This window comes from Abramis brama (assembly GCF_963993115.1).
Source record: "Abramis brama genome assembly, chromosome: 10".
In the NCBI taxonomy this organism is placed as follows: Eukaryota; Metazoa; Chordata; class Actinopteri; order Cypriniformes; family Leuciscidae; genus Abramis; species Abramis brama.
The window spans coordinates 22,469,297-22,483,521 of record NC_139972.1 but is presented as its reverse complement, the minus strand read 5'-3'; the positions used below and the strand labels follow the sequence as shown (position 1 = coordinate 22,483,521).

The 14,225-nt window shown below is 35.9% G+C and overlaps 1 protein-coding gene across 2 annotated transcripts; it reads right to left on the bottom strand.

Moving 5' to 3' along the window:
• Positions 1–408: 408 nt before the first annotated feature.
• gucy2f (guanylate cyclase 2F, retinal) lies at positions 409–12,277 on the bottom strand. Of its 2 annotated transcripts, XM_084127426.1 has the most exons (19): positions 11,704–12,277; positions 9,686–10,479; positions 8,170–8,471; positions 7,729–8,083; positions 7,013–7,097; positions 6,816–6,912; positions 6,592–6,720; positions 6,112–6,192; positions 5,845–6,021; positions 5,547–5,703; positions 5,279–5,428; positions 5,019–5,167; positions 4,095–4,258; positions 3,802–3,994; positions 3,440–3,614; positions 3,177–3,275; positions 2,989–3,083; positions 2,399–2,484; positions 409–1,797 (listed from the first exon to the last, which is right to left on the bottom strand). In XM_084127426.1, exons 2-19 carry the CDS (start codon positions 10,428–10,430, stop codon positions 1,713–1,715), a joined length of 3,324 nt encoding a protein of 1,107 aa, XP_083983552.1. In that variant the 5' UTR covers positions 10,431–10,479; positions 11,704–12,277; the 3' UTR covers positions 409–1,712. The 2 variants fall into 2 exon arrangements, with proteins under 2 accessions (XP_083983552.1, XP_083983551.1); XM_084127425.1 differs by lacking the exons at positions 2,399–2,484; positions 2,989–3,083 and having other exon boundaries at positions 11,704–12,267.
• Between the last annotated feature and the right edge of the window lie 1,948 nt (positions 12,278–14,225).

Sequence of the window (14,225 nt, the reverse complement as noted above, 5' to 3'; positions counted from 1 at the left end):
TCTTCGGCGATGCTGTCAACTAAGTTGTTGAGAGGTTTCAGGAGGCAAAAAAAGCTGGTGGCGGTGTTCGAGAGACATCTCCCTGCCGCTCTCAGATCTCTGGCCATCTACCAGCTCCTCACATCGAGAGCAACAGAAGCAGAGCCTCGCTACCCTTCCTTTTGGCTTAGCCTTGTCACCCTCGCACTTTCACAAAATGCGTGGATGCAGCACTGGCTCCGTTGCGACTCCATGGGCATTCGCGTGTTGAAAATCAATTGTGCTTTCGCGCTTCGGATAGACCCGAACATAATATATGACATAATATATAATATATTAAATAAACATAAGTGCTTGCAAAAATACATTTAAAGTTTTTTAAATACACACTGATGTCTATGGAAGCGGCAATAATAATTCTTTCAATAATAATTTGACAAACTGTTTTATTCATATCAGATACACATTGTATAGGTGACTATAGTTTACTCTATTCTCCTCCCAGTTTATCGTTCACTTTTAATGTATTTTGGGAGAAGTGATTGAATTTATGTGTTGTAAATCCGACTGTTGTAAGATCCGATTCTCTGAACTGTGGTGCAAACTAACATGGCGGTTCCCATCAGGCATTATAGATCAACTAACAGGGTCATTATAAAGGTGTTTAAATGACAAAACACATTTACTTACACATATTTGAGAATCAGAATATCAGATAGTTCATGATATAGTTAACAAATTTGTGAATATTTTGAATAAAAAAAGGAAAAACTAAATAAAACCGTTTGATTAACAGAAAATGTAAGTTAGCATTTTAAACAGCTTATAAGGCAGTCAATCCCTCTCCGATAAACCCAGCCTACATGTTTAATACAACTTAAACTGCAAAGAAACTTAAACATTTCATTTTATATCCAGTACAAGCACAAGTGCTTCATCAGAGAGAGAGATAGGACCCTTTATTAAACTGATTTAACATGTCAAATAAAAGCAGTTGCCCTGTTTACTAAATGTATGGCAACTAATATGAATTATTCTGCATAGTATAAATAATTATTTTTGCATAAATTAACAGAACTCACAGAATTATTACATTCCATTTTGTAATTTCTCTTAAGCAACTTCTTAATCAGCAAACACAAAGTCACGTTTCACAATTTTCATGAGTCCAGAGACAGCTTACAGCAGCCTTACATTTGTAATTGCTTGGTATCAACCAACCTCAGTCAATTTGGCTTTTGCATAAACATTGCTAGAATATCGCATTTGGTCTTAGCAACAGATGTCCACTAAGCTTCGTCAAATCTGATTATGTCACTACACTGTTTTTTGGTTAGAGAAGATCAAAGAAAAGTAATTAAAGCTCCCCCATGAGTAACATATGGATGAAAACACAACATGTGAATCCTCTGTGAAAAAAAACCCCAAAACGTGGACTCGCCTTTGGTACGGGATGCACATGGGGCGGCTCTGGGGCCAAAACAGATCAAGTGTTAGACATTGGGAAAGAAACACACTTTCACTGACTACCTGTTCCTCAGCTGCCATTTCATTAGCACTGTTGTTTCTGCTGTGCTGGGCAGAGTCGGATTAGACAGACGACAATCAATCCTATTAAAGTAGTCTTTGTAAGCTGCACTGAAACACACATGCTCGAATTGTCCTTTGTGTCTCTCCCATGCAACTTGTCATGTGTCTTTCCTTCTTCGTCAGTTTTAACATCCTTGCGCTTCTCAGATTTTGGGATTGTCCACTTGTCTGTTGGCCTTGCGAAATATTGACTTGACCTCCTCCGTAACCATGTCTTGCCAGTTATCTCTAAAAGATGAAAATTGATGTAGAAAGTTATAAATGATAACGACAGACAGAACTGAAGATTCCTTTTAGGACTTTGGTAAGTAATGCACTTCATAACAACTGAAAAAAAATAAAATAAATACACAGCATGCACGAATAAACGGACATGCAATTAGTCCAGCACAATTAATGAACACCATCACGGCACAAACCCACCAGAAGTAAACCTAACCACATGACAAATACAACACAACATGCAAGATACTACCTCCTTGCAATTAGCTATGGGTTCATGCCTTTTTCTCAGCTTTCCTTCTCTTGTAAGCCTCAATGTCCTCAGGTCTCAAACCATGGTTGTCTTCCCTGATGCATAAATCCAATTATCCCATTTGTAAATAGTATCCCATTCATAAGTACAACGAGAATTATTCTAAAGCACATAAATTAATCTGAAAGTACAATTTATTCGGAGAGAGTCAAATAAAGGGCAATATAATGAAAAGGTCAAACTGCTTTACATAAATGTAAATATGTTTACAATATTTTAAATGCTAAGTTTATTTAAAATATTGTAGAAAAAAATTATATGTAAATAAATGGTTAAATATTATTCAAATCTTACCCTGGTTTGATCTCTGGTGGTTTTGGCAAAGGATTAGTAAAATTAGATTTTCCAACAAGCCAGTATGTCTCTTCAATGCCTTTCCCCTAAAAAAATCCATGAAAATTAATTAAAAAAGCTAAAAATATCCACAGTAAGTTAGTGCTTACACTACCATTTAAAAGTTTGGAGTCAGTTTAATGTTCCTGAAAGCAATTTAAAATATTATTTTTGCAATTTAAAAATAACATTTTGATAAAAATGTAATTCCTGTGATGCCAAAGCTGAATTTTCAGCATCATTACTCCAGTCTTCAGTGTCACATGATCCTTCAGAAATCATTTTAATTTACTGATTTGCTGCTCAAGAAACATTTCTTATTATTATGAATGTTGAAAATAGTTTCTTTAAAAACAGCATTTATTTGAAATAGAAATATTTTGTAAGATTATAAATGTCTTTACAGTCACTTTTTCACAATTTAATGCATCCTTGCTGAATAAAAAAATCAAACTGACCCCGTACTTATTAACAGTAGTGCATATTAAGAAATTATTTTGTTCAAATATAATTGAATTAATTATGATTATTAAAAGCGTTTGTTTTAGTACCTTCAGCTCAGTCTTTCCTCGAAGTTCTATTTTGTAGCCGTCGTTCAGTGAGTGGAGAATATTCACTGTACTAATGTTCACATGAATTCTGTAAGCTGATGGAAATGATGTTTATTGACCGATCTTCTCATTACAGTACAGGGTTAGTATATCACATCTCTAAAGAAAAATATCTGAATGGAACATACGCAACCCTGTAGATTCCATACGAGAGGCGGTGTTGACTGTGTCTCCAAAAAGGCAGTATCTAGGCATAGTTAGACCCACGACTCCAGCAACACACGGCCCTGGATAGAGAAGAAACATGATAAGATAAAGGATGCAATATTTTATAACTACATATTTGACCAATGAAATTGAATCTGTCAAAAAGATTACATGAGAATTACAAGAGCTTTTTCATAACATTGCCACTAAGCGGATAAAAACAGCTGGAGATTGAGAGGCTAACCTGAGTGAATGCCGATCCGTATCCTGACTGGAACTTCTGGCATGTGCCGCATCTTGAAGGATCCCACGGAGCTGAGAATATTCAGGGACATGTTGGCGATCTCGGCTGCGTGCTTGTTGCCGTTCCTCTTCGGCAGCCCGGAGGCCACCATGTAGGCATCTCCAATGGTTTCAACCTGTGATGAAGATGAGTTAAATTGCTTTTCATGGAAATCGATCGGCATGTTGTCCTGGACATCCAAGCCAGTGTTATTTTAGTATCATTGAGATACTATTAAAGTATCGAAGGCATTTGTCGCCAATTTCCAAAAATAACTGTAATAACATTGTAATAACCCTGTAATAACCCTGAACCAAGCTTACCTTGTAGACATCGTGGCTGCCCAGCACAGCATCAAATAGGGAGTAAAGGTCATTGAGCAGATCTACAACCTCAATTGGATCACTAAGGGATGAGATGGTTGTGAAGCCTACAATGTCACTGAAGTAGATGGTGACTTGATCGAAGTACTCTGGCTCCACAGAGGCACCGGTTTTCAGAGCTTCTGCCACAGAACTGAATGAAAATTTAAAAGAAGTTTAATCTGACATAGAAAGATTGTTGATCCAGGAACATGTCTTACTTGAGAAGTGTGCTAGAGAATGAAAACACTCACGGAGGAAGCATCTCAGCCAGAAGCTTCTCAGTCCTCTGTTTCTCTACCTCCAGCTCTTCTGTTCTTTCCCTGATCAGGTCCTCCAGGTTAGAGGAGTACTGCTCCAGCATACGCAACATGGAGTCAATAATATTGGTCTTTTTGCCCTTGTTGATGAGCTTGAACTGAGAACAGACCATTAAGATGCATTATGAGTGAATTTTAAAAAAATGTCTTTTACACATATGCCAAGAAACTTTAATTAAAGTGTCTTTATTTGTAATGTTCCTGAAATCTGGAAATACTGCTATCCATGCATGTTGTCATATTAGAAATAGAATATATAAATACACTATACCATTCAAAAGTTTGGGGTCTGTAAGATTTTTTTCAAAATGTTTTTGAAAGAAGTCACCAAGGGTTTATTTCATCAAAAATACAGCAAAAACTGCAATATTGTGAGATATTATTACAATTTTAAATAACTGTTTTCTATTTTAATATATTCCTGTGATGCAAAGCTGAATCTTCAGCATCATTACTGCAGTCTTCACATGATCCTTCAGAAATCATTCTGATATGATGATTGGGTGCTGAAGACACATTTCTTATTATGTTTTTGTGGAAACCTGTGCATTTTTTTTTTATTTTTATTTTTTTTTAAAACATTTTTTATGATGAATAGTTCGCAAGAACTACATTTAGTTTATGATCCACTGAATGCATCCTTACTGACCCCAACATTTTAAATATGAAAATAAAAATAATAATAAAATATAACAAATATAAAAGCAATAATTATTACAATAAAATAATAAATTAAAATAAAATGGCTGGCCTAATATTTTGTAGAATCATTATAGAAAAGTAAGCCAGCATTTTAAAATCTACGTTCCTTAGATCCTAAGGCTTTTAATTCTGTTAGCCAATGCACTCAAAGCTCACCTGGTCAAAGATCTGATCAAAAGCAGGCCTTCTATCAGGCTGTTCACACCAGCACTGCTTCATTAACTGGATGCATTCCAGTGGAGCTTGATCTGGAGCTACAGTGGGCCTGCACATAGGCGGAGGTTTCTTCACCTTCCTTATTATCTCTGTTGATGCAATAAACATGTCACTGATAATCCCTGCCCAGTTCCTGTTATCACAGCCTGTTTACCAGTTCATCAAACTAATACTGTAAGAACAGTTTATTTACAACCAACCTTCAGGAGTCAAGCCCAGCATACAGTACGGCGCTCCTCTGACGACTACTTCTTGAAGTATAATCGCGAAGCTGTACACATCTCCTTTACATGTTCCTTTCCGTGGACTTTCCGGATCTCTGAGAAATTCAGGAGCTGTCCAGAATAGATCTGAAAGACAAAGAATTGCCTTATTATGTCTTTTTTTCAATATCAGGAAATTAGATGGAATAAAAGTGAGATTTGCATTGTAAATAAGTCATTTATTTTTTTAAATAAATACCCATACCCTCTGGAGGTGGGGTCTCCTTCGGAGCTTTCTGGGACTCAAGGATCTCATTGTAACCATAATCAGTGATCTTTAAGACAAAACGTCCATCAACTACACAATTACGAGACTTCAGGTGTCCGTGAGGAAATTCCCTGTGGTGAAGATATTTCATGCCCTATTGGATGGGTAACAGAAACCATCAGATTATAATGCCGACAAATACAGATATTATATTGAAAGTGCAGAATGGATCTGAAAATGATCTGAAGGTTATTAGAAGTTCACATTTTCATAATATCATAACATTCGAAAGTACCTTGATGAGATCCAGCAATAAAGAGGATTTAAACATCCAGTCCAGTTTGACATCTTCATTTCGAAGGAGGTCATGTAGACTCCCCCGAGAACAGTGTTCAGTGACGATGGCAAACATCTCACAATCAGTGAAGAACCCCAAAAACGGATTGACATTTTCATTCCGTAGGTCCCTCATCTGGGAATTATAAATATGATAGGAACCGTCACTCAAAGAACAAGCTCATACCAAACTGTTAGCTTTAAATGAAAGGTTTAGAGCCAATACCTTGGTGAAAATATTAGTGGTGCTCTGTTTAACCTCCTTGAAATGTCCTTCCTTAAACTTTTTTAGCCATACCCAGTCGCCCTGCAAAGATCAAAACGGCTTACATTTACATTTGGCAGACACTTTTATCCAAAGCAACTTTCATTGCATTTAAAGAGAGAGTTTGCCTAAAAATAAAAAATTCATCATTTTTATTTTCTCACCCTCAAGTTGTTCTAAACCTGTATGAGTTTATTTCTTCTGTTGAACACAAAAGTAGATATTTTGAAGAATGTGGGTAATCAAACAGATGCTGGTCCCCATTGACTTCCATAGTATGGAAAAAAATACTATAGAAGTCAATGGGGACCCACATTCTTCAAATATCTTTGAGAAACTTTGCTAGCGTACTGTTTGAGCTACAGGAAAGTTAAAAAATTTGGTCAAGATAAAAAGACATGGTGTGTTCAATAAATAAAATTAAATGACACATAAAGTCACCTCATAGACGGCCACGTTTGAATTTTCATGTGTTGCCGTTGCCGTGCTGTTCACAGAGCGGGACCGGTCACCATTGCTCTTCTCCTCAATGTAACTTTTTGAATCGCTAAGATCCTCAAGGGTGATTTTCTGTGAGCAAAGAGTGCATAATAAATGTAGAAAATATAGTATAACATTTTCAGAAAAACGCGCTTAATGCTTAATGATGAGGTGACGCCGCATACCCTCTTGCTCAGCTGCGGGTTGATGAAGGTCAGGTCCTCAAGCGTAAGCAGGATTCTGTTGGGCCCTTTGATCAGCTGGATTTGTTGGATTCGCCTCCTACAAAGATCAGACAAGATCAGGTACAACTTCTTGTACCTTCTATATATTCATAAAATGAAATAAATCATAGGTTCTATTACAATCACAGCAAAATTACCTTATGAATAGAGTTAGGACAATACAACCAAGAACTATAATGAAGACCGTCACAAACGCTATGATGACGTATATTAATTCCACACCTAAAACACAAGAGAATGAATTAGCTGACAAACACAGAGCATACAAGTTTCATATTACATATAAATCAATATGCATCAGTTAACAGTGGACATATAAAAATAACAATGTCATTGATTACAAGTGAAAAGGAGACTGTTTTATTTTTTTTATTTATCTTTTAATAATAATAATAAAAGTTACACATAATACATAAAATTATATGCACCAGTTAACAATAATAATGTAAAACAGCAATAACATATTTGTTAGCAAGATTAAAATAAAATATTACTGTTTAATTTGAATTATTAATTTTAATTAATCATTCCTTAAAATTAATTTAAAACATTTATCATTTACTAAACGACATTGAGCATATTTGCATTTTGCTATTTTTAGCATAAAATACTTATTTATATTTCTTAAAATGATTTGACTTTGAATAATAATAATAGTTTTTAATATTGATCATTTACTAAAAATATTGAGCATAAAAATACCAATTTGCTTAAAAAGCATTATACACAACTGCTAATGTAATTATGACACATATATAGAAGCTGAGAGAAATGAGTGTGACTTTTAAGTGTCGAACAAATAAAAGTCAAATATCTGTTTCTCATTGAACAACATTGTGTGGGTCTGTCGTACCTCCTGTGCAGATGGCATCGGGATCAAACCAGCAGCTGGAGTCTGAAGGTGGAGGTGAACCTCCAGGGAAATGAATGGATTTGCCAGCAGACAGCACCATGTCCGAAGTCAGGTCTACTTGAAAACAACGATACAGTTGAGTTCCCCAGCCATCAGTATCCAGGATCACGAAGTTTGTCTGCCCGTTCCCTTGGGCGTCCGTGCGGATGTTCTGGTTGAACCCCGGAAATGTGATGTTCCTTGTGAAGAAGGCCAGGTTGGACCCGGAGAACCACTTACCTTCTCTTCTGGCATTGTGCATGGACTTGGCAAACAGGTACAAACTGTTGTAGATTGTACCAAAGAGAGGAGAGACCTGAAATGTAGCAGAATATTTTAATCGAACACTTTATGCGAGTGTACAAATAAGATTCATAATGTGTCAAAGTGCACCACCCACACCTGCTCTGGCTCTTGTGACACTATCAGCTCTCCAAGTCGTTTGGCCATATTGAACGCTTCGTTGAATGACATCAGATCTGACTCCACGGTGACGGTGAGCACAGCGTCATAGGCTTTGCGCAGTTTGGTGTTGTTCTGCAGTGGGAAGTAGGTTGTGTTGGTGTAGGGTAGGCTGTACAGGAGTGTGTCGTACGGTATAAACACATATCGACCATTTGTCAATCCCATGTCATAGGCCTTCATCAGGAAAGAAGATTGTTGCTCTCCTCCAATGAGCGCTGAATGCATGCACATAATGATGACTGAAACAGACATGAAAACTGAGTTAATTCATGTTGAATTTTAAATAACTAATATACGGTCTAAGCAGTAGTTTTTATCTTAATATAACATGCTTTATTTAAATTCTAAAAGGGCCATGATCCGAAACTTTTAGTTTGACAATTGAAGACAAACCTTCAGTCAGTGTGCACTGGAAAATTTCACATACATTCGTATCACATAAATATCTTTAATTGAGTAACAAATGTAGAGCATGCTATGGAAGCTTGTTTCCGCCACTGAATAATAAATAAATAATAATAATTGTGACTTTTTATCTCACAATTCTGACTTTTTTTCTCCGAATTGTGAGATATGAAGTCAGAATTGTGAGAAATAAAGTCGCAATTCTGAGAAAAAAAGTCGCAATTGCGAGATATAAAGTCGCAATTGCGAGATATAAAGTCGCAATTCTAAGAAATAAAGTCGCAGATGGGAGATATAAAGTCAGAATTGCATGATATAAAGTCGCAATTGCGTGTTATAAAGTCAGAATTGCATGATATAAAGTCGCAATTGCGAGAAAAAAAGTCAGAATTCTGACTTCATAAGACGCAATTGCGACTTTATTTCACGCAATTCTGACTTTATAACACACAATTGCGACTTTATTTCACGCAATTCTGAATTTATATCTCACAATTCTGAGAAATAAAGTCAGAATTGCGAGATGTAAACTCGCAATTGTGAGATAAAAAGTAAGCAGTGATATTGTATGTTAGTTTTAAACACCTAATTCTCTCTCTCTTCCTAAAATAGCTTTTGTTCCAATTACCTGTACATATACAAAAATGCTTAAAGTAGACAACAAAACCACAGTAAAGTTATAATATTAATAGCATAGTTATATTTATATATATTTTATATAGTATTTATATGTATTATAAAGATATTTAAAAAATAATAATAATGAAAGGTTGACCAGAAAGAGTTGTCATGTGTTTTAAATGATAAAAGGTTCCTATTTATTAATCACAATATTTATTGGTTAAAACAATGGTTTGTAAAACAATTACATTTATTGTTTTAGTGTTTAAACATGTCATCTTAAAAAGTCTTTCAGGTTTATGTCTACACACCCACACAAAACTCTGAGAAATCACTGTAAAATGTGTGGCAAATAGCCTTGTCCTCTCCTCCCCTAAAATGAATGTTTATGCTAGCAATGCAAATCTATGAGTCCAAAACACTTTACCTTTTATCTCCCCTGCGTTCTGAATGCTCATCAACGTGTTCTCCAACATAGTGTCATTATTCCCCATGGACGCAACAATGCCAACAGGAAGGCCCTGGTTTCTGAGAGCACTAGCCAATTTGGCAGCCGTGTCGATCCATATATCCTCATTAGAAGACACGATGCCTATGTTAGCCCAGCTGAAATACTTAAGCACCTTGTAAAGCACCCGCGTCGGAGATGGTAAAGTCCGGGCAAATGTTGGGTAGCCCTGGACCCGGTCTAACTCATAGTTAATGCACGCCCACGAAAATATAGACTTGTCCCAATTCTTACCAATGAGCAAAGCGGCATTGCAGTATCCTGGATTTGTAGGGCCTACAAACGCATCAACTACGTTCTCATATTGTACAAATGAGGTCAATGCTTTTGATGTCTCGCAAGCTTCCTGAAGGATGACAAAGTCCATTGTACAGCCCAGGTCTAAACTAAAATCCTCGTTTATGCGGTTAACAGCCAGTCTGGATGCAATAGAAGGAAGTGCTTTAGAGTAATAAGGGTCACAGTTCCAAGGCCCCAGGACTCCTACTTTGAAAATCAGGCATTGGACACAGCATGGGAACGTCAACACACCAAGAATGATCCATAGTGTAATGCTGTAAAATGGAAGTGTTGAGAGGCTGTGCCTGCTCCTGAGGACAGGGCAGCAGGGGTAACTGGATAACTCCCATAAAGCACCTCCAAATGGGAGGTGAATATGTCGCATTGTCCTCCTTTAGAAGCCGTTATGAGAGATGGACGTCACAAAGAGACACCTGGAAAACAGCAGATTAGATATGAACTGGAGTCACGGCACACTTTTCAAGGCTAAACATTCAATATATAGACTTATCTGTTACATAATAGCTAGGCTGTATATTTTCTACACAATGTAAACATTTCAACTCACTAAAATTGAAAACTTAAGTTAAAGTTTTTATTTATTTTATAAAATCAAAGCCAAATACCACCAGAAGTGATACGATCATTTGTCCTCTCTAAATGTAATTACTGATGAAGAAAATCAAGTTGAAACTAAACGTTTAGAACATAGTGGATTTATAATGTTTTTGACAGGGAACATTTTTTGTTTTGGCATCACTGAAAAAAATGATTTTTGCTGCTTGTTCAAATTGCTTAATTAAAATGAGCTTAAGCAACACAATTGCTATACATTTTGTGCTAACCTAACTTGATTGTGTTCAATCTGCTTAAATATATGCTAAATTTAAGTTTACTTAATCCGTTTATGTTTGATTACATGAATGATTTGTGTTGCATTAACTGAAACTGGGCGGTGCTTGTTAGTTCCCCAGCATGCTTTGCATATGGCTGAATTAAGAGAGAATAAATGTTGAAATTAAGTTTTATTGTATGTGTTTTTGAGAAAATGAGAAAAAGGGAAGACTTGATAGAATGTTCAATTACATTGGAATTATTAGAACCATGTAGTTACATTGTGGAAAAGAGTGGAGCATTTGGTTAGGCTGTGGACTTACTACTCTGGCTAAAGGAGCATGTAAATCTCAGCATTTAAGATGCTAATAAGTGCTATTGCTAACTATAGTCTATCGACTCAATTGTGTTACACTAAAACAAATGATGTCTTATTGAATGAATGAATATATGAATTTGAATACCTGAATCATATCAGGGAGCCTTTTAAAATTCACTTTAAAACTACTTAATTGGGTCATTTTAAATGACTTAATTCCATGATGTTGAAGTTACATGAACAAATTATGTTTGTTTAACTTAATTGATTCACGTGGAACCGATGTACACTATTAAATCATGTAAATCCAACACACTATTTTTTTTTTCAGTAGTATTATCATATTTTATTAGGTTATTGTTGTATTGTTTTGTTAAAAGCTTCATACACTAGAAATGCAACAAAACAAAAAATGTAATTCCAAATGTGTATCCACTTACAGTTATGCTAGTGCACAAAATAAAACACATTGCTAAATAAAATATAATTTAGAAATTGAACTTACCATTATTCACATGGGCCTCTTGATGCATGGAAACATTTCCACAAAGTATTAACTTTTTCTTCCAGTGGGTTCTTTCATAAAGTAGATTTATATCCTTCATAGAGTTACACGGTCAACTTTCACGACGGTTTTCCAGCATCAGTCGTTCCGTGGGCATAAATAAAAGTGAGCAGATCTCAGCTCACAAACAACAGTTTGCTGAGGCTTGTCAGTGGCGTTGAGAGATTCAATTTAAGCACCCTGGAGAGCTACTTAATGCCTGCAGTCATCAATAAAGGTGTTCTTTTGCACCTTCACAATTCACAACTAACGTTCAGCGACATTTTCCAGCTTTACTGTTATAAATATTGCTGTACAGAAATTCTCGATAGTGTTGTCAATTTGGGCTAAATTATTTACCTTAGTTTCGTTATATCGCAGGTTCCTCGAATCCTTGACGATTTTAAAAACCAACAAATACATTTTATAGTAAAATAAAATGGAAAGCGATATTCGATATAAATCTCCTTGAAAGTATCAAAAGGCCTCGATGTTTCTCTGTTCAATGAAAGTCCTTTGAAAGTGACCCGTGGATGAATCTAATCCATACTTGGTCAGGGACAAAATAAGAGGATTGCAGACATACGTTAACGCTTCAGTCCCGCCACCTTTACTGACTGAGCTAGCCATGAAATCAATTAGTTACCTTTATAAGAAAAATGTAGGAAATATAAAATATTGTTGTCAATGCCATCACAAGCGTTAAAGAAGACGAAGACAATTTGATGCGCTGAAAAGAATAATTAGTGCACTGAACCAATCATAACGCCATACTAAGTGATTTTCAACATATAGGCCTACATTTTATTTTAGGCTACATTAATTTATATTTTATATTCGTGGTAAAAGGTAGAACTCGTTAAAAAAAAACTTGTGTAAGTGTAAGAATTTGGAATATATATATAGATCAGATCATTATGCAGGTTAAGATGTAAGATTTGTGTGTGTGTGTGTGTGTTTATATATATATAAGATATCAGATCATTATGCAGGTAAGATGTGTACACACACACACACACACTTGACAGAGACTTGTTGAGGGTCTGAATGATTTTTCTTCATGTTTATTTTGGGGTTACGTGACAAGCATGACAATGGCTTGATTTGGCAGACAAAAGCTTCAAATATTCATGTTATACACCTTCATTGCTAATTTAAAGAAACAAAAATAAAACTTTATGCCAAACTACTATTTTTTAGCATTTTATTTAAGTTTTTGAGCTCTCGTCTTTCATATTTAAAGTTCATATTTAAGGTTGAGCAAGGTCTCAGCAGCCCATTTCCACCTCTCTCCATGGAAACCCCCTGGCGTATGAGCGTTTATGCAGTGTAATTAGGCATTTGTTTGGTGTAGTTGTGATAGGCCCACTTCAGTTGAATTTGCACAAGGTGTATTGGGTAATTAAAGTTAACGAAGGGCGCTCCCTTGGACGATCCCTAGAGTTCTCTTCCATTTGCCTGCATCAGTTAAACCTTGTGTTTTGAGAACACATCTGAGGTCTCTCTGAGCTCATTTAGCATAATATTAGCATAATGTTTATGGTTTACAGAGATATACGAGCACAGGTAAGGACAAACATTTACAGGACGAATGCTGTTTTACTGTGTGATCAGTATTACATCGTTGTTTCACATTGGAGAAACGTTTGCTGTGAAAAGCTTGCGTAAGTCTTGACTTTCTGATTGATCATGTGACTTTTTGGGATTTCTGATTTGCTTGAGGAGCTTAATGCACCTGGGCATCGATGTAGGCCTGTGTACGTTTGCCGTCAGGTTACTGTAGAGATTTTCTGGTGATTTGTGCAGTGAGAGTGAGAGAGAGTGAGAGGGAGGAGGACGAGAGAGATGTGCTGACCCATATCCAATAAGCCTCTGAGCTTCTTAAAAGTTACACCTTGACACCTCTGCCCTACAACCAGAAACAGATGATGCAAACTCAGCAACCACAGCCCAAAGCACTTACAGGTAATAATACAGCAATCTGCAGCACTCAGTAAAGGAAACAAACCTAAGTGTTTTGGCCTTTCAAACATTTACTGGGTTTGTATTGATATATCTATATAGATTTGAATAGGGTTGGCTAGGGAGCCATAATTGATTAACCACTGTTGAAGATGCACTTCACATACTGTACTTTCTAATATTTGTGTTCCAATTTATAATACTGTTTTACTCTCATGACAATTGTTTTTGTTTTATTGTACTGCCATCTAGTGGAGGAAAAAACTTGTAGATTACAAGTTGATTTTAAGTTCATGTTTTATAAAATATAAAACTATACTACAGATCCTGTATTATCACTGTTGTCCTCTTCATTTGCTTCTTGCACTCATTCTCTTTATTTCACTTCTTCTTCATCAATCTGTTTAGACACTCTGCAGAGAGCAGACAAAATATAAGAGGCTTTGTTAAGAGTTCCAACAAGAAAGTCATGAACAAGTAATGTCAGTACAAATAATATTACATGCATCTTTTAAGCTTTT

Coding starts and splice junctions, on each gene's coding strand:
- gucy2f (XM_084127426.1), bottom strand. CDS start 10,430: ATGCGACATATTCACCTCCCATTTGGAGGTGCTTTATGGGAGTTATCC. Junction 5,429..5,546: donor GGAGACCCCACCTCCAGAGG/GTATGGGTATTT, acceptor TTTGTCTTTCAG/ATCTATTCTGGACAGCTCCT. Junction 3,084..3,176: donor TATGGAATCTACAGGGTTGC/GTATGTTCCATT, acceptor CATTTCCATCAG/CTTACAGAATTCATGTGAAC.